General features: G+C 32.3%; 1 protein-coding gene across 3 annotated transcripts in view; it reads right to left on the reverse strand.

Annotated features, from left to right (window-relative positions):
- Window positions 1-21,124, reverse strand: part of LOC127724676 (uncharacterized) — a 109,686-nt gene that overhangs the window by 42,658 nt on the left and 45,904 nt on the right. For all 3 annotated transcript variants that reach the window (XM_052231722.1, XM_052231723.1, XM_052231721.1), the window contains exons 8-11: window positions 16,969-17,071; window positions 7,263-7,304; window positions 5,107-5,202; window positions 3,778-3,852 (exon numbers count right to left, since the gene is read on the reverse strand). In XM_052231722.1, the coding sequence (XP_052087682.1) occupies window positions 3,778-3,852; window positions 5,107-5,202; window positions 7,263-7,304; window positions 16,969-17,071 (316 nt within the window). The remainder of the gene's footprint in view (window positions 1-3,777; window positions 3,853-5,106; window positions 5,203-7,262; window positions 7,305-16,968; window positions 17,072-21,124) is intronic.

Below are 21,124 nucleotides of genomic sequence, written 5' to 3' on the forward strand. Positions count from 1 at the left end.
TGTCAAATGAATGATTATCAAAATTAAATTTGGTAACATAAGATAAGATATGATGAAAAATATTTTAAAATTACTATTTAAAACAATCTTGTACAGTTTTATTTTTCAAACGTCTTTGAGTCTTTATTCAAATTCACAGTACCAGTGAGTCATTTGTATAGACTAAAGCTGAAATTGTGGAAATTTTCATCAAGCATACATGTACTATGAATGCTTTTAAATGGCTGCGATATATTTTGGCAAATGCTGATTGTTTGCCTTTTTAATTCAACATCACGGCAGGACATCTCAAACCAAATCAATATTAAAAATGTGTTGAAAATGAAGTAAATTATTTTTTTACAGATAAAACGACATCATTGATGTACATTGTCATCAAAATTGCTTTACTGACAGTGTTGTTTTGCATTTCAATTTGACGGGACTTCTTAAATGTTGATAAACCTTTTTTGAAGATTGATTTCAACCTTGAAATTCAAACAGATCTGGATCGTCAATTTTCTTTATAAAAACCTTGTATTACATGTAAAACAGGCTTATGTAAAAATGTGGTGGTGGTATGCCATAAATACTATACAGACGTTCTTAAGAATGAAATTTTAAATTCATCTACATTCAAGTCCTTGCGCTCCACAGAGAGTCATATAGTAAACAAACATATCATAACCACATTACAGCTTAAGGTCTCTTCTGAACATTTGAAGGTCCCTACTATGTATTGGTTACCTAAACTACACAAAAAAAACCCCAGCAAAATATCGTTTCATGTCGGCCTCTAGTAAGTGTTCTACAACTAATCTTTCAGTGCTGTTAACTAGTTCCTTAACTACTATCAAAGAACTTATCATAAACTTTTGTAATGAAATATATGAAAATAGTGATATCTACTATTTTTGGAGTGTAAAAAATTCTTTGGATGTTTTAGATAAATTGCGTGCTTTTTGATGGTCCTTTTGATTCTGTTGAATGTTTTGACTTTTCAATTCTTTACACTACACTTCCACACATTTTATCAAACGAAAGTTTTCCTATTTATTTAAATGGTCGTTTGGTACATCTGATTGCAAATATATTTGCTGCAACTCATTTAAAGCCTTCTTCTCTAATGAGAAAGGTAAATATGCTAGATATACTTACTGGAGGTGTGATGAGATGATTGAAGCTGTTAATTTTCTCCTTGATAACATTTATGTACGTTTCGGCAACAAAGTTTATCGACAGGTTGTATGTAATCCTATGGGCACTAATTGCGCCCCGTTGATAGCAGACTTGTTTTTGTACTGTTATGAATCACAGTTTATTGCCAAACTCAGTAAAGACCCGTCTAAATTGCTTTTAATTGATAAATTCAACAACACCGTTATCTTGATGATATTTTGTCGTTAAATAATCATGAATTTTCTAAATATACTGCCGTTATTAACCCAAAGGAAGAGACTTTAAATAAATCAAATGTAAACGGTAAAAACTGTCCTTTCCTAGATTTAGATATTTCAGGTATACACGGGAAACACCAGACTTACATTTACGACAAAAGGGACGATTTTTCGTTCCCTATTGTTAATTTTCTTTTTTGGATGGTGATGTTCCTTTAGCACCATCTTACGGTGTTTATATTTCCCAACTCGTTCGCAATGCCCGTGTCTGTTGTGACGTTTTAGATTTTAATGAACGTAATCTATATGCATGACTGATAAATTATTAAGTCGGGGATTTTGTTACCACAAATAACTTAAAACCTTTACTAAATTCTTTCATAGATATAAAGATTTGGTTTTGAGGTTTGGTTGTACTTGTAGAAAACTTATTTCAAACGGGATAGCACATCCTCATTTTTACGGAGATGTTGTCAACCGTGCCCAGAAATTTAGAAACGATCCTGGTAAATTTATCGATCCTTTGAATAAACTTATTCTAAGCGGTTACCAATTCAACACTGTTATTAGATCTTTGAATGTTTTTATTGGATTTAATATTGATTTTGTTATCAGCAAATTAAAAGCAAACTGAATATTATTGTATATATGCACTTTAATTGATCTACAATCTGTCGATACCTGTATCTTGGCATTGCACAAGGTCATGTTTTTCTCTGACTGTTTATGACGTCTTTACACTAAATCCATTGGATGTTGGATGTGTACTGATTGATAATTTAGTCTTATATGCATGATTTTTTTTAATAGTTGGTATTGGCTTTGAACTAGCTGTCAGTAACTGCGAGTACTCTCAGATCTGTACTATGTGTCTTTTTGTTGTTGGGATGTTCAAGTATCCAACCACGTCCACTCTGTGTTTTTGTTAGATGTATTTATATTTGTATCCATCTGATGAGTTAAGCCTTTTTCAACTGATTTTTATAGTTCGTTCTTATGTTGTACTGTTAAACCACTGTCCAAGGTTAGGGGGAGGGTTGGGATCCAGCTAACATTTTCAACCCAGCCACATTCTGTATGTATGTGCCTGTCCCAAGTCAGGAGCCTGTAATTCAGTGGTTGTCGTTTGTTGCTGTGTTACATATTTGTTTTTCGTTCATTTTTTGTACATTAATTAGGCCGTTAGTTTTCTCGTTTGAATGGTTTTACATTTGTCATTTTGTGACCTTTTATAGCTGACTATGCGGTATGGGCTTTGCTCATTGTTGATTTTGCAATTTGATTAGGAACTTTCCGTTTTGAATTTTCCTCGGAGTTCGTTATTTTTGTGATTTTACTTTTGGTGAAGAGTTGTCTCATTGGCAATCATACTACATCTTCCTTTATATATTTGCTGATGTATGTTAATTTTGTGAATTGAGCTTTTGTATGCGTTATTGCTATGAGGTTTGAATGCAGTTTCCTTTTTTTAATCTTTTGAACGGGATCATAAAAAGGATTTTGAATAAGGTATAGTTGTGGCCATGATCCAAATGCTTTATGCCATTACATTCCGTGCTTACAAGAGTGAAATAAATGTTTCATGCGCCAATACTACAGTTGCATCCACTCCGAAAGTTTAGAGTCAGTTTTTACTCTTCACAGTTTTGATGAAAAACATGGTTTTGTTTTGGTTAAATGTGTGTCCCTTTATATTAGCATTATTTATAATAGAAACGGATGCAATGTTGGTATACTATGTGAGCATTGAAAAGATTGTTACGTAATATGTCTTCAAATCATTCAGGTCCAGTTATATGACATTCAAATATATTTTATAAAAAAATTGAAAAAAACTTAAGAACATTCGCTCATTTTCGAAAGGTTTTCTGAGTTTTTGAAATTTTTGTCGTAACAACACATTTATAAGAAATTTGTAACAAATAAAACGTTCGTTTTAGGGGAAAACAAAGCAAAGCAAAGCAGACTTTTGTTCTTATTATCTTTGAATACGTTTAAGCTATTTTTTTTTTGTATATAAGAATGTCATCTTCCTATCATTATCTTTGCTTGCCGATTTATTACTTAGTTTTGCATTTCGTATTGTTATGTACTATTTCATATTCATGCTATTATTTTACTGTATTGATTTCAGTTATATAAATGCACATAAAATAATTAGTACTGGTATGATTGGTATTACATATAAATATATATAGCAAATATATATACTTGAATCTTTAGCGGCTTTCTCTTTTAAATACAAATAGTCTTTAACATGTGCATGTGCATGTAAAAGCAATCGAGTCTCATCAATACGTGAATGGTCAGTGAACATTGACGTCAACACATATTTTCTAACAGGATTATGGACGTCTTGTGATGAATGAACAGATTAAACAGGTTCTTTTAGAGTACGTACAGTGACAGTTCCCAGGCTTTCACTGTAATCTTCTTCGGTTAATGCAAGCTCCTTCATAATGCATGCTATCTGTTCCTGTTTACATGTATTAAAGAAATACAGAAATTTAAAAGAATGTAAAATCATAAGAAATAAACTCTTGGTGTCATTCTGAATGGACATACATTTTTTTTTTCATTTTGTTTCGACTGAAAAACAAACAAATGTCTTGTCGAAAATGAAAAAAAAGTTACATTATAACTGATGAAGATATTTTGCGTGATAAAACATAAGTTGAATTGCCTCCGCTAATATATATCATAAAACAAAATGTAGGACACAAATAAGAGGTTACTATACGAATAATTTGTAGGAATGTGTTGCCGTACATATCTATTACTTTATATATTTTAGAGAGGCGAAGGCTACAAAAGGGACATTCAAACTAATAAGTCGAAAATAGACTGACAAGGTTAAAAAAAACACAAACAAACAAACAAGTCACCAAACACAACATAGACTGAGCAACACGAAACCCACCAAAAACTGGGGATGATCCCAGGTGCTGTGGAAGGGTAAGCAGATCTTGCTCTACATGTGGCACCCGTCGTGCTACTCATGTTAGTACAAACCCGGTGATAAGTCTAATTCGGTAGGTCGCATTCGGGGAAAAGGGGACGGGATTGTAGTTACGACAATTTGAACATATCTGTTGTCATCTGTGAAACGGATATCCCTTAACGGTCAACCAACTCGTGATGGCGTCCGTAAAGCATTACACCTTGTAATTTATAACGATAAACAAGAAAAACGAAAAATAGGTGGCACTGTATAACAAAGACCTTAACTTGACTTTAACTTTTTTAAAACAAGACATATGTGTTACTTTACTGTTTTTCGAACGTTCCCTTTATATCTGTTTAACCTAGAATTTTGAAAAAAAAAGCAAATGAACAAAAATATCTAATTTGAATTTATAATGTTGAATCTTGTGATGTGTTATAAACGATTATATTAAATTGGCTTTGATCATCACTGAAAAGCCATTTACTATCGGAAGGCAATGGTGCAGAAAAATTGGTATCGTTAATGTTATGCAATTCAATATTGTTTAATTAGAAAGAAATGAATGTTAGACAATTTTGCTTGTATACTCATTACAAGTACATAGATAAGATCCAAGGGAATAACACATTTTTAATGCTCATAAGTAATAAAACACAGACGCGCACTACATGCACAATTTGAAAATTAGGGATTCATCAATGATTTTCGAAGCTAAATATTTTGGTAGGTATTTGTCTATATAAAACGAAATTTGTTAGCTCGGTATTTGATTTATATACGTACCTTCTGTGAAGAAAATGAGCTCACATACGAAGACACAATCACATCCAGCAGTTTTTTTCTCTCATCAGAAAAAAAATCCGGAAATCTATGATGTTCCTGAAAAATAAAGTACACATTAATTCAGGAACGTTCAAACTATACTTGTTTCGTGTAATATTGTTTTACCAATATTTAATCATGTTAATTGCAATAATTACAGACCTTTTTGTGACGTCTAATACAAGTTACAATTTATATGGCTCTACATGTATGTATTTCAGCACTCATTCAAGTTTTGAATTTGCATTTATGCAAAATCAAGTTTAGAAAAGTTAACACTAAGTAAAAGTCTTAAATGATTTTCTGCATTAATTAAAACCCCTGCTGAATTTTGACAAAAAATGGCAAACTGGATTATATTCAACTTCCCTAGATACCCAAGTGTCATTGACTTCATTTGTGTGTCCAATCGTCATGAATGTCAGATACGAATAGGTGCCAGCGGTAATATATTGGGTTCGGTGGATGGGAAGTTACATCGTTAATTAAAAAATGCTTGCACCGTTCTTATAGACCTTGTTTGTTATTTCTCGTTTTGTTTTAAAACTACAACTTTTTTCTGCAGTAACAGTTGCCCAAATCTCAATAAAAAGAATATTGTCTTGCATACACAGTCTACTAACAAGTTCGATCTTTTCCAACAAATAAACTTATATTAATTCCCTGCTCAACGGAAAGAAACACAAAACTGACGAATTCATATAGAAATTCATTCAAGATAGTTATTGTGCAGACTTGGTAAATTTTGAAATAATCCTGCCATCACTACATGTACTAATTAGATGATCGTGTACAGAAGATCAATTTACAAAATATTAATCTTTCAACAAAGACAAAAAATAAAAAAAAAAAACCACAACAAAAACACTACGAGTTGTGACATTTATATCATGTATATAATTATGTATATTGTTTTTATTTTTTTATCCCCCCCCCCCCCCCAAAAAAAAAAAGCACAAACAAACTAATAGACGACCCTATAAAAACATACTTATAATAAATACCGTAGTTACAATTAGAGTTATCGTGTAAGCAACATAATGTGATGGATAGATTAACCTATTTTCGAAGTCTGTAGATTTATTTCTTGTGCAATAGAGTAACTTTTCATGCAAAGAGAATAAATTGTAGTTTTGAATCATCTGGTTTTGGTGTCAAGAGATGATAATCTGTTCCTGAATATAAAATGCAACATAAACAGTCATTGTACGGACAGGTAAAATCAAAGATGCATGCTTTATGGAACCCAAACCGAGCTACCAATCTGTGTAAATTTCCCAAGTATAAACATTGATCAAAATATGATGGCGAAATGTTAATGCAGCTTTCAATACAAGCTACAACATAAAATTGACAGTGAGGATCGGTTGAAAAACTTTACGACAAAAGAAATGATGTTAGCTTCCGAATTGTGAACTTTTGATTTCTATGTAGCAACATTCCAGCAGCGCCTGCATACGGAGTATATATCTCCAAATTAATACGCAATTCCAGAGCTTGTATTTCCTATCATGATTTACTTGAAAGAGGGTTGATGCTGACAAGGAAGCTATTGAACCAAGAGTTCCAAGTGGTGAAGTTAAAATCTTCCTTTCGTAAGTTTTACAGACGCCATCACGAGTTGATTGACCGTTATGGAATATCCGTTTCACAGATGATAGCGGATATGTTCCTAATGTCGTAACTACAATCCCGTCCCCTTTTCCCGAATGTGACCTACCGAATTAGACTTATTACCGGGTTTGTACTAACATGAGCAACACTACAGGTGACACATGTGGAGCTGGAACTGCTTACCTTCCGGAGCACCTGAGATCACCCCCAGTTTTTGGTGGGGTTCGTGTTGTTCAGTTTTTAGTTTTCTATGTTGTGTTTTGTATACTCTTTTTTGTCTGTTGGTCTTTTTTTTTGTTTTTGCCATGGCGTTTTCAATGCCCCGCAGGTATCTTACGCCTCCTTTCTATACACGCTACATGTAATTACAAGCTTAAATATACTCAACTTTCCAAAATAAGTTACATAGACTTAATAGGACTGAAACTAATTTTGAAATGTCAGGTTGTGTTAAGTCAGAAATTTAGTGCAAAATAGAAAAAGTAAATACAAAATCATCTTACCAAATTCATTTCACCGCCTGGATACCTAACATTCACTAAATTCTAAAAAAAAAAATGAACAAAATATTAATCTGTAGTATTGTAAACAGCTCACAGTAGCACTAGTCTTAGAAATCAATTATTATCCGATAATGATTGCTGTAAAGCTTTCTTTTTGAATTTCAACACACATGACACACGCAACCATTTTTTATTTATTCAATTCTTAGTTAGCCTCGTTTTTATTAGGCAGTATTGCGTACCACTGCATCGAGTGTGATATTATATTTCTGATCACAAGACAGTTTAAATTTATAAAATATAACTGTACAGAGTGGAAAAATGTGTACGTGATGGAATTAAACTTTTAAGGGTTATTTTTTAAGATATGATGGCAAAATATATCATTCTTTTTTTATTGAACTGTGATGATATCGCGATCTTTCTTAGTAACGCAATCATGTATGATCACGTTTTTGTAAAGACACTATATCAAAATCAGATGATAAGTAAATTTGACGTCATTATATATATATGTACTATTTTATCAATGATAAACTGATGTCACTTGAACCACGCGTAACTTATGAAAAAAGTTATCAATCTGTTGAGGAAAGTTTATAACGTCTAAACTTTAAGGGGTAGGAGATTTTCGAGTTATTATTGAGATGTAAATAGAGAACATATGCAAAAGAATTTCCTACTGAGGCAAAACACAGTGCATTTGATATCGTTGTGTACTAACAGTAGAAATTCATAAAAGTCTGAATTTACAATTTTTTGTCTAAATTAAACTGAAATATTAATCGACATCCTTAAAGTGTCTGAGTTTACCTAAATATTTCTCGACAATGTCTGAAATGTTCTTGAAAGAGCATGATTTATTTTCAACTTTATTCTCGATTGTCTTAAATAATTCTACTGTATCGAAAATCTGAATAGTGTCTCATTTTTCATTTCAACATATTCTCGACACTCTCAGTTTGCATCAAAAGATAAATTTTGTAACCACATGGTCTAATGATTCTAAGACAAGCGTTTGAACTTTCAGGAGAATTGAATAAATATTTTAAGCTTAATTTTACATTTTTTTTAGCATGCGTGTTCTCATATCTTCATATCCTGAACAAGAATAAGTAATGCAATTCTTTTTTTTTTTTTTTTTTTTATACCAGGAAAGGGAGGAGTGGTTTTGGATTGCTACTTGAAAAACACGTATCGAAGTTTAAAATGGGGCATAAAATTAGCCTTGCAAATGGCAACCTTTAGAACCTCAAACAGTAGTTGCAAGGATGCTTTACCTGTAGAGAGTGTTGCACTCTCACTGCATAAAGCATCAGATTAAACATCCTCATTCTGACCGCACGTTCATGATATATGAATTTAAAAACCAAATACAATTAACATTGACATTTACTTATAAACATGTGTTAATTTAAAATGAAAGCAAATGAACCGAGGGTCAACGGACTCTGTTGGCGAATGGTTATAGGTGAAAATGTTGTTAAGCGAACAATACCCATTCCATGGTTATAGTTTGTTTATGATATTTCAACTTTATGCAAAAATGTGGAACTAAAACTCCATGGAAAAATGAGGGGATTACTTTCAAAGAAAAGAAATATTTTACCAAATTTGTTTTGATTTTTGATGAAATGGGGGAAAGGGATAATTTTTACGAATTGATCAATTGATGGCAGAACTGTGAATCTGTGTGGCTAGCCTATATTTTGAATAGGGAGGATATACTCAATGGATTGTATAATCACCAATCGAATTTAGAAAATGAAGTAACAAACAAAAACCTGAAAACCAGATGTGATTACATGGTACATGATTTACTTTGTGTCTGTTCAAAGTCAGGAGTCTGTACTGCAGTTATTACTATCGAATCTACCAAGACGACGATTACATAATAATGTTTTGCCTGCATTCAAGATAATTTTTGAAACTAGATTCTATGATCTCAAATCGATCGATATCAAACTTTCAGTCTATAATTAGAAATATATATGTATATAACTACAGCATTTCAGCTTGTAGTGTATGCCCTTATATTTTACAGTTGTAGGTTTTTTGCTTGTGCATGTTGTGAGAGAGCTGTCTACTACTAGTCTTTTATAATTACATTTGTTTCTATTGCTTTAAATTCATGTTTAGGTTAGCTTATTTGCCCCCTTCTATGGTTTTACTAAGAATTCTTATTTTCTGTTTTGCCCTGTGTTTGTTATATGTTTGTTGTGTTTTACTTCACTCGTGTCTTTACGTCGGGCAGTTGGTCCGATGACACAGTTATCGTCCATTTGATTTTTACAAATATAGTCCTTATCACATGTAGATAGCATATTACTTCCAAAAGTTTGTTTACATACTTTCTTTTTGTCTATTGATTTCTGTATATTTAATGCAGGATATATATGCTTTTAAATAACTTTAGGTGATGGATTTTTAGGTATAGTAGTGATTTTATTTAGTTTTATAAGGTCAATATTTAATATGTCTGAAGCTTCCTGAGATAGAGCAGGAGCGATTTTTTAAATTTTAATTCATTGTTTAAAAGAAATTCACAACGAAAATAACTGTGTTCCCGGACTAATTAACTACAGTTTTTATCAAAATTCTTCGACTGCACTACCTATTCCCGTAATTATGACCCAATTCAAAGCTTTGCCTTTCGGCCTATTTTTCTTATCTACGTTTAAACTTTATAATATCATGATTTCAAAAAACGATAAAATAACAAAAAAACCTCTCCACACTTCGAATATCCACGTGCTTAAGAAACCGCGTTTATAATATAAATTCAACTGCCTCTAATCGAAATTAAAATTTAGCTCATTTCACAATTGTGTTTAAGGAGGCAATGCCTCTGCAACTAGATTTTTCAACGAAAACGCATGGGATATCTACAGATATTCCCGTGCAATGCGAAAAAATAACAAACCTGCTCCAGATTATCTTCTAATGATACTGTTCGTTCATTAGTGAACGGTGGGACTTTTTATCTTTCCTTTTCATTACTTGAAAAACCTAAAGCCTCATATATCTTGTAACATGAACAAAACCGAAATGTAATATTCAATATTTAGGGCAAACTGGACGTGAATTTTTCAAACGAACACAAGAACATCTATACCTCTTCCGCAGACATAACATCATAAGAAATGAAAAAGTTTAATATACCAACATTTAGAAAAACACAAACAGAATATTAAATTTATAAAATTCAAACCACTTCAAACCGTCCTGAAACAGCCAGGACAATCACATAAACAGTTTGAAGATTCCCGTAAATGGGAACTGTCTTGAATTAAACGACTACAGACAGCGTATCCCCTAGGTCTACATGACAATATCATAGGCCAAGGGAACATATCTAAAACTTCCTATATTAATATCATGACTATTGTTGATTAAAGACAAAACAAACATAGGTCTCACGGCAAACGAATTAACCGCAATCAACGAAAAAAACATCGTTCTTATTTTACACTCGATGATTTTTTTTATCTATATTTGAAAACAATGGTAGACATCCCTTATTATGTAAACTTGGTCAAATATCAATTAGTAAATTACATAATATTTATAACGAATGCGATACAGTATCGTTTTTCAGTCCAAAATATGAGTGTACACGAACTATTACAGCCTATTGTCACCATAGACTGTTCCCTCAAATTGACAAACCTGAAGATCATAAAAAGTATTTCAAAAAAATAAAATACATTAATAAAGGTATTGAATTGATTAATTTGTCTAGTATTTAGAAATAAATAAAAGAATAAGTAATACGACCTTTTCTAGTATTAAGAACAAAATTCAAGTACTCGCAAAGCGTGTTGTGTTCGTGCTGGCCGACAAAGCAGCCAACAATGTGGTGGTGGTAAGACGTTAATACTACACCGAAGTCCTTAAGAATGAAATGATACATTCAACTACATTCAAGGCCGTACGCTCTACAGAGAGTCATAAAGCAAATAAACATGTCACAACCACAGCTCAGCTTCAGGCCTCTTCTGAACATCTGAAGGTCCCCACTATGTATTGGTTACCTAAACTACACAAAAAAAACGTAAATTATCGTGTCATCTCGTCCTCTAGTGAGTGTTCTACTACTAGAATTTCAGTGCTTTTAACGAGTTCCTGAACTACCATCAAAGAACTGATCATTAATTTGTGTAATAAAACACATGAACATAGTGGAATTAACCATTTTTGGAGTTTTAAAAATTCTTTGGATGATTTAGATTAATAATGTACTTTTGATGGTCCTTTTTTTTTTCTTTTTTTACTTGTTTTTTTCACAATCTTATCAAACAAAAGTTTTCCTATTTAATTAAATTGTCGTTCGATAAATCTTATTGCAAATTTATTTGCTGCAACTCATATAAAGCCTTTTTCTCAAACGAGAAAGGTAAATATGCTAGATATACTTTCTGGAGGTGTGATCAGATTTTATAGCCATAAATTTTCTCCTTGTCAACATTTATGTACGTTTCGCCAATAAAGTTTATCTACAAATTGTAGGTATTCCCATGGGCACCAATTGTGCCCCTTTAATAGCAGACTTGTTTTTGTACTGTTATGAATCACAGTTTATGGCCAAACTCAGTAAAGATCCGTGTAAATTCAATTTAATTGATAATTTTTTTTTGGACCGTGATGTTCCTCTGGCACCATCTTACGGGGTTTTTGTATCCCAACTCGTTCGTTATGACCCTGTCTGTAGTGACGTTTTGGATTTCAATGAGCGTAATCTATGCTTTACTGGTAAATTATTAAGTTACCACAAATTATTCAAACCTTTACTAAATTCTTCCATAGATACAGAGATTTGGTTTATAATTTGGATGTACCTGTAAAAACTTATTTCAGACGGAATAGCACATCCTAAATTTTACGACGATGTTGTTTATTGAGCCCGGAAATGTATAAACAATCCGGGTAAACTTACCAATCCTTAAAAAAAACTTATTTTAAATGGTTACCAATTCAACACTGTAATTAGAACTTTGAATATTGTTTTTATTGGTATAAATATTGATTTTGTTATCAGTAAATTAAAATCATACTAATAGTTTTGTTATACAAATATGCACTTTAACGGTACAACAATCTGTCGATCCTTTATTTTGGCATTGCACAAGGTCATGTTTTTCTCTGACTGTTAATGACGTCTTTACACTAAATCCATTGAATGTTGAATGTGTACTGATTGATATTTTAGTCTTAAATACATGATTTGTTTTATTAGTTTTTATTGGCTTGAAATGGCTGTCATTAACTACGAGTACTCTCAGATATGTTCTTATTGACCCTTTTTGTTGTTAGGAATGAGGGTTTGATAAATACCCTGACACGTCCTGTCTGTGTTTATGTTTGATGTTTTTCTACTTTGTATCTATCTGATGAGTTGATATAAAAATAATATGTGGTATGATTGCCAATGAGACAACTCTCCATAAGAGACCAACCGACACAGAAATTAACAACTAGAGATCACCTTACGGCCTTCAACAATGAGTAAAACCCATACCGCATAGTCAGCTATAAATGGTCCCGAAATGACAAATGTAAAACAATTGAAACAAGAAAACTAGCGAGCGGCCTGATTTATGTACAAAATAATGAACGAAAAACAAATATGATATAGAACAACAAACGACTAACCACTGAATTACAGGCTCCTGACTTGGGACAGGCACATACAGAATATGGCGGGGTTAAACATGTTAGCGGCCTTTTTCGACTGATTTTTATAGTTTGTTCTTATGTTGTGCTGTTACACCACTGTCCCAGGTTAGGGGAGGGTTGAGTGCTCACAAAATTGTTAAACCCCGCTACATTCTTTATGTGCCTGTCCCAAGTCAGGAGCCTGTATTTCAGTGGTTGTCGTTGGTTCCTGTCTGTCATATTTGTTTTTCGTTAATTGTTTTGTTATTTTGTTATAAATTAGGCCGTTAGTTTTCTCAATTGAATTGTTTCATATTTTTCATGTTGGGACCATTATAGCCGACTATGCGGTATGGGTTTTTCTCATTGTCGAAGGCCGTACGGTTGCCTATAATTGCTTACATCCACTTTATTTGAACTTTGGTGGATAGTTGTCTCATTCGCAATCATATCTCATCTCCTTATTTTCATATGTATATAACTCCAGCATTTTAAGGAAAATATTTGCTCACCAAGACGTTAGTGTTCAAATTAAAAAACGATGATCCATTTTTTGTATTATGTATTCAATTATTAGAATTATAGTCATTTCATACTCTAATCATTATGCACCCTCCATTTCGTACCCTGTCAATTTCGTACCTAATGAAATATTTGATTAAAACTATTAAAGTTTCCACGTGCTGCTTAATTAAACCAATCGCATGTCTCGAGAAAATGTCAACTATTTACATATATGATACGAAACAGTCAACATGTATGTTGTCTTTATATGGCACGAAATTAGCTACCAATTATTCCAAACATGCATTGTTATTATTTATAGTCTATCGGCCTGAATGAAAAAACATAACACATAATAGTCTATGGTTTAATGTTCTGACAAACTGCGGACAGCTGTCATGAATTCTTGTGCTCAATGTTGAATGCTGAATAGAAATGAAAATATGTAACTTGAAGTACTGGTAATAATTTTGATGTTTCAATAGTGATAACCCATATCTAGTACAAATTACTATCAGTTGAAGCAAACATTTATAAGTTGAGAAATGAAAAAAAAAGGTTAAGAGGAAATAAAGCGGATAATGCTTCAAAAATCTGCAAGTTTTTTTTAGTGATTTAGAATTGATAAGATAAGACTTAAATATTTTGTGCACCTTGATTATTGAAATGAGATTTCAAAATTCGTCAAATTTCTTGTATGTTTTACAAAAAAAAACCCTAAAGATTTGATTTTTATATCTATTATTTCAAACAAAGTATTCTTGAATATCGATGAAAGTTTTGCAACTATCCCTTGATAATTAAATTGAGATTTTAAAAATAAGTTAAATTTCTTGTTGCATATTTTACAAAAACAAGCAACACAAATTGATATATATATATATATTCTTCAATATCGTTGAACTTTTCATGTGAATTACTTTTGTTCATATTTTTTTATTTTTTTATTTTCTAATTTATAACCGTTTATTAGATATATGATCCATTGTTTTAGTGTATGCTAAAGTTTATTTAATAATACAAAACCGCATTTGCATCTCTACATAATATAATGTTCACATAACAAGTCAACGCTGGTATTAAAACAGTCTACGAGAACTGTGTAATCAAAATATTGTACTAAACACCCTCAAGTGCGCCTCGAACTGTGTAATCGTCCATCGAAAGTGATTATAATTATTTATGTGATAATTAAGGAAATATTATAAGTATATTGCCTATATTGTTGAAGCCTTATTATATTCAAAAACAGTTGTTTAAATAAAGAAATAATAATTAAGATCGAGAAATAACAAAACTTCATTTGTAACATACATTCATAATTATTTTTTTCTATGTAATCAATTTATCATAAATACATTTCATGTCTTACTGGATAAGTCCGGCTAAATGTCCTGACTTCCTCATTTACTTCAACTGTTTTAAAGCATGATAAGAACTGCTCAAATTCACTTTATCTAAAACTGTATATTTTGACATTTCTACCAAAGAACAGATTTATCATGCTCATAGTTTCAAATAACAATTTACAATACAATAGCAAACTAGCTTCATCGAGCGTGCATCTATCCAGGTGACATCGGATGCAGATAAAAAACTTTTGCATCTCATTGTACATGAATTTTGCTGCCCTGTGAATAATTCAAAGTTTGGGTGAAGTTCAAGATTATTTATTTAATTACGAAATAATTTGTGGTTGAAGTTTGCAACGTCCATTGGCCAACATTACAGACATATAAAGGACGATGCTGTATACTTAATTATTCTTTATTTTTCAGTATCTTTTCTCGTCTTTTTCATTAAGCCCATCAGGTTCTAAAGTATGGAGCTGCGGGATCCAAAAGTTTTCTCTTCTCCTTCTCGCCGTGGTGTCCCACTCAGTGTTCACTTCTATGATTTGGAAAGTAACATTATCAAAAGGATGTTTCTTTGAGCGAAGATGTCTTGTGAAGGGAAAGTTTTTGTTGGTTTTGTACCATGATCGATGGTTTGTTTTAGCCGAATATTAAATTTATCCAGTGTTTCTCCCACGTACTGAATAACACAGGTGTTACATATTAATACATAAATTGAGTTCTCCGTTTTACAGTTGGAATTTGTGTAGATGGTATAACTTTGTTTTGCAAAGGAGCTGATGGAAGAACTGATAGTATTGGCAGCTTTACAACAGAAGCAATTCCTTCTCCAACATTGTTTGTAGCAACTGGGAGGTGGAGTAGGTTGCTTTGTTAATACAGCTGTCACTAATTGGTCACGGATGTTTTTAGGTCTTCTGAAGGTCATGACTGGTGGTGAGGAAAATACTTTTTTTTCTAATAAGAGTAATTCTCTATAACTATTCAATGCTTTCGAACAATGGATGACACATTTTTAAAATCAGGATGGTAAGTGAGTAAAAGAGGTGTTCTGTTGACTCCTTTATTCTTATCATTATCCCTGTGACTGCATCTTACGATCCTTTACGACAGATAATTTAGCTTATCTGCAATCAATTCCATCTTCATGCCTAATATATCATATACTGTGTTACAACTCTAAATTCTACTGACGAGGAAAGGTAACACTAGGCCACCGAAAGCTGAATTTTTAGTTCATATAAATAAAAAAGAGGTAGTATGATTGCCAATGAGACAACTCTCCACAATAGACCGACCGACACAGAAATTAACAACTATATGTCACCGTACGGCCTTCAACAATAAGCAAAGCCCATACCGCATAGTCAGCTATGAAAGGCCCCGAAATGACAAATGTAAAACAATTCAAACGAGAAAACTAACAGCCTAATTTATGTACAAAATAGAAAAAAAACAAATATGAAACACAGCAACAAACGACAACCACTGAATTACAGGTTCCTGACTTGGGACAGACACATAAAGAATGTGGCGGGGTTAAACTAGTTTGAAGGCGCCAACCCTCCCCCTAACCTGGGACAGATGTGTAACAGTAGAACATAAGAACAAACTATAAAAATCAGTTGAAAAAGGCTTAACTCATCAGATGGATACAAATAGAAATACATCAAACAAAAACACAAAGTGGACGTGGACGAGTACTTGTACATCCCAACAACAAAAATTTACTCTAGACCACTCAGTCTAGGTGGACGAGTGGTCTGGAGCGCTCGACACAGTGCAGGCGGTGTTGTCATGATATACCAATAGCATGAGTTCGAATCACGGCGAGGGGAAAATAAAAATTTGCTTCTGCAAAATTGGAGATTTAGAGTAATTATATATATATATATATATAATTATATGTTATCTGTTGATGACATATATATAGCGTAAATCAGAACAGCTTTGGATGAAAGAGATGCATTCCTTTATTTTAAATGATTTTTGAAAAAATAAACAGTACATTTGTTACCAGTAGAAGTAATATCATTTGTAGTAATGAATGGAAGTTGACTATAGAAACTAACATTGTGGCGGCGTTTATCATAGCTCATAGTTTCAAATAACAATTTACAATACAATAGCAAAGTTAAAGATGATTGTACAACATTTCAGCGTATTAATTGTATATATAAAGAAATAGATACCTTATTCTTGTTGGAAGAGGACGTTTTAGCATTCTGTTTATTTTCAACCTTTTTCCCCTTTACATTAGCTGCTGTTTCAAGATCTGGATACTCTTCGTCAAAGCTGTGATGAATCAGATATGGGACATGTAATTTGTAAAAATATCAAGCAACAATCAGGCACAGTCCTATGTAACACTGTATTATGTATTATATTGTAAACAAATAATCTGTAAAAACAAGATCGAACTCTGTATTTTTAAAATAGCTATTATTATTCATAACGGCTATTCAATTTTACTGAATAGAAGTTAATCTCTTTCCGTAACAAAATAAATAGATAAAATATGCATATGCTATAGACGAATTTCTGATTGGTATATTATTTGGTCTTGGCGGTCGAGTGGTCCAAATAGTCGAACTACTGTATTACTAGCCTGTCAACACTAAGGTTGTGAGTTTGAATCCGGTACGTAGCAGGTGCGTTTGATCCCAATCTTAATTGATTAGGATTGTCAGTTATCTTACCGAAAGTCGGTTGTTCTCTCCGACCACTCCGGCGTCCTCCGCCAATAAAAACTAACCAACGCGAAATAGCACAATAGTGCTAAAAGTGACGTAAAACACAAATCAATCAATCAATCAAATAAACAACCGAACAATATATAAGTTTATAGTGGAATGTGAGACTTGGTCATGTGAAACAACTTATGTTGGAATATGATCAATTTCAACGGATGATACTTAAAATGGATATATGAGCAAACTGATTATGATTTTGTGAATTTTTTGGAAAATATAAACCAGTTCTGACTTTCATTTCCTAAATTATTTTATCAGTATAAATTCTCATTTAATACATTGCGTTTGTTTATGTTCCGGACCATATATTAAGTATTTGGACCGTACGCGTATGGTCGCGTATGGTTGGACCATATGAGTATATACTCGTTTGTTTATTAACGGGCCGGACCATATGAGTGTTTATACCATATAGGTATTTTTCGTATAAATTCAAATTTCCTTAACAAACACAGCTTGTTCTCTGAACCAAAATCAGCACAAGTTATTAACTGAAATACTTTATCTGTGTTACATATTGTCTGAATCTTGGTATATTTGTTGTTTTGCCTTCGCTATCTAGAGTCAATTTTAAGCACCTTTATCCTGTCGACAGTTTCGTCCGTACGCGTTTGGGGGCATGGACAATTTTTTTCTTTTTTCCGGGCGTTTAGATTAGATTTTCTTTAATTTCTTCTAATTTTCACTTATGTTCACGTAACTGGTGTGTTCATACGATCTTACAATAACAGTGATAAGAATAGAGAGGCAGCACGTATAAACTACTGTAATTGTAAATCGTATAAAGAGGTGCATGAACAAATAAATAACTAAAAATGATTTGAAATGTTTTAGAAATTTGGATTAAAAATAAACAAATTGAAAGACCAAAAAAAAAGAAAAAAGGAGGGTTCAATGCTTTAATTGCTAATGAGAAAAACATTTGACTTCTTGCTTAACAGTTTATTTTAAATTAGTTATTTTCGGAGTCATAAAAACAAATTAATATAAATGACCATGCAAAAATGCTTCTACTATAATTTTAACTTGTGAGTAAAATTCATTTCATTTCATTAATCACGTAACAATGATTACCAAATTATTATCTAAGTCAAAATTTCATTTTTAGAAACTCTTAATGTATAACATCTTGAAGAGTTATGCCTTACGCAATTACTGTTCAACGTTCATCGTATTCCGGACCATACGCGTATGGTCGGACCATATGAGTATATATGCATATGGTAGCAATAAACAGTTAGGAAAAAATGTTAAAATTTTCCCTCATAAATTTTACCATCCCCTTTTCATTGCCTTCTTGCAATATTAAGCTTACTGTTTGTGTCATATATGTGCATATGTATGTAATCAGAATCTTCCATAGATTTCATATCCAGTATATAAAATGGTTAAATATAATTTCTTTTTGGTGTATCCATGGCAACAATCTGCATTCTTTTGTTATAAAATATAGCAAAAAGGGGGGAAAAGATGTCACATATTTTCCCAAAATTTGACCAAAAGTAGAATTTCAATCACTTCAAGTAATACCTTTTCTGAAACTGTTTACATATATCTTTCAATAAATCCAATGAAAATCATATGTCTTTCGTCTCATTTTTTTGTAAAATTGCGTCAAAAACTTCGTGTAGAAAAAAAGTGTTTGTAAACATTACATTAATTTCTGGACCGATGACCGGTCTAGCTATGAAAATACGGAGAGTCAAACAGAAAATAGCCAATAAAACATGTAAAAAATAATCTTGATGTTCTTATAAACCACCTTTGAAGGCTAAATTAGTACTCAGCTGTCTAAAAATGAATTTTATTACACAATAACTTTCACAATTGAAAAATCCACCGGGGCCAAAATGCGAAACCAAACTCCTAACTGTGTATTGCTACCTATGGTCATGACCATACGCTTATGGTCCAAATACTCATATGATCCGGAATATTTATAAAGGAGATTCAAATACTGAATTTCCTTTGGTATGGTTTTCTATATATAAATAAACTAGAGGCTCTAAACGCCTGTTGCGCTAACCTGCATCTTTAACAATGGCCACTTAATAATAATAAAAATCATCATTAAAAAGTAAAACCTCTATTAAAAGTTATGTGAAAATTTCAGTCACGTTGACATATTTGTAGATCTCATCCTGCTGATAATTTTTCCTTTTTAAAGTTTCTGTTCATCTATAAAAGTTTTTAAGATAATAGACACCAAATGCACAAAAATGTTAAAAATTGTCATTTAAGGGCAATAACTCAAAAACAGATTCCGGCCATTATGGCTTATTTCTCTTGTCTTGCTGATCATTTGTGCTTTTCAAAGTTTCTATATATCTATTACAGTTTCCAAGATGATAGGCAAAAATGGGGAAAATTGTCATTTAAGGGCAATAAATTCAATAAGGAGTCGACTTCCGATTTTGTTTATGTTGCCTTATTTTTAGATTTTTGTCTTGCTGATCATTTCTGCTTCTTATAGTTTCCATCTATCTATTATAATTTTAAACTTATTAGACAAAAACGGAAAAAAAAATCGTAAAAATCGTCATTAAAGGGCAATAAGTAGTCCACATGAGATTTGGACTATGTTGGCTTATTTGTAGACCCTGTTGTGCTGATGATTATGCCCCACTTAGGGGCATTATGTTTTTCGGTCTGGGTGTCGGTTTGTCCGTTCGTCCATCCATCCGTCCGTTCGTCCGTTCATATGTCCGTTCGTTCGTCCGTCCGTCCGTTTGTCCGTCTGTTCCGCTTCAGGTTAAAGTTTTTGGTTAAAGTTTTTGGTCAAGGTAATTTTGGATGAAGTTGAAGTCCAATCAACTTGAAACTTTGTACACATGTTCCCTATGATATGATCTTTCTAATTGTAATGCCAAATTAGAGTTTTGACCACTTATTTTACGGTCCAGTGAACATAGAAACTGATAGTGCGAGTGGGGCATCCGTGTACTATGAACACATTCTTGTTTTTGTTGTGTAAAGATTCTATCTATCTATTTTAATTTTAAAGATATTAAACGCAAAAAATTACGGCCTTCTTCATTGGAAAACCTTGAAACAACAATTACATCGCTTGGATACATTACGTTATAATTACTGAATATGAACGTCATAGTTGTAATTGTAACGTAATATATCCAAGCGATGTAATTGTTGTTTCAATGTTGTAATGTATTCCAATGAAGAATGACTTATGGAAAATTGTGTTATAGTTTTTATTATATATGTTTTGTTACATCTGATGATCCATTTATTTGGCAATCGCCAATGGTTTAAGAACATCCGTTGTTCGACCTGCTATTCAAATGCGTTTTGTTAAAATATTTATACTTTTTCACTTTTTTGATCTTTTGGAAAATGTTGTTTGTGCTGTATTTAGACCCCTCTACCAAGAAATTTGTTTTGCATGCACACGTATGACAATTGCGGTTTTTATCCAACGCAATCATAGGTTTGAACGTTGTTTTCAATTTAGACTTGTATATATATATATGTGTTTTGTTAAAATATACTTTTTCACTTTTTTGGTCTTTTGGAAAATGTTGTTTGTGCTGTATTTAGACCCCTCTAACAAGAAATTTGTTTTGCATGCACAGGTATA

The sequence above is a fragment of the Mytilus californianus genome, unplaced genomic scaffold (assembly GCF_021869535.1).
Source record: "Mytilus californianus isolate M0D057914Y unplaced genomic scaffold, xbMytCali1.0.p SCAF_14, whole genome shotgun sequence".
In the NCBI taxonomy this organism is placed as follows: domain Eukaryota; kingdom Metazoa; phylum Mollusca; class Bivalvia; order Mytilida; family Mytilidae; genus Mytilus; species Mytilus californianus.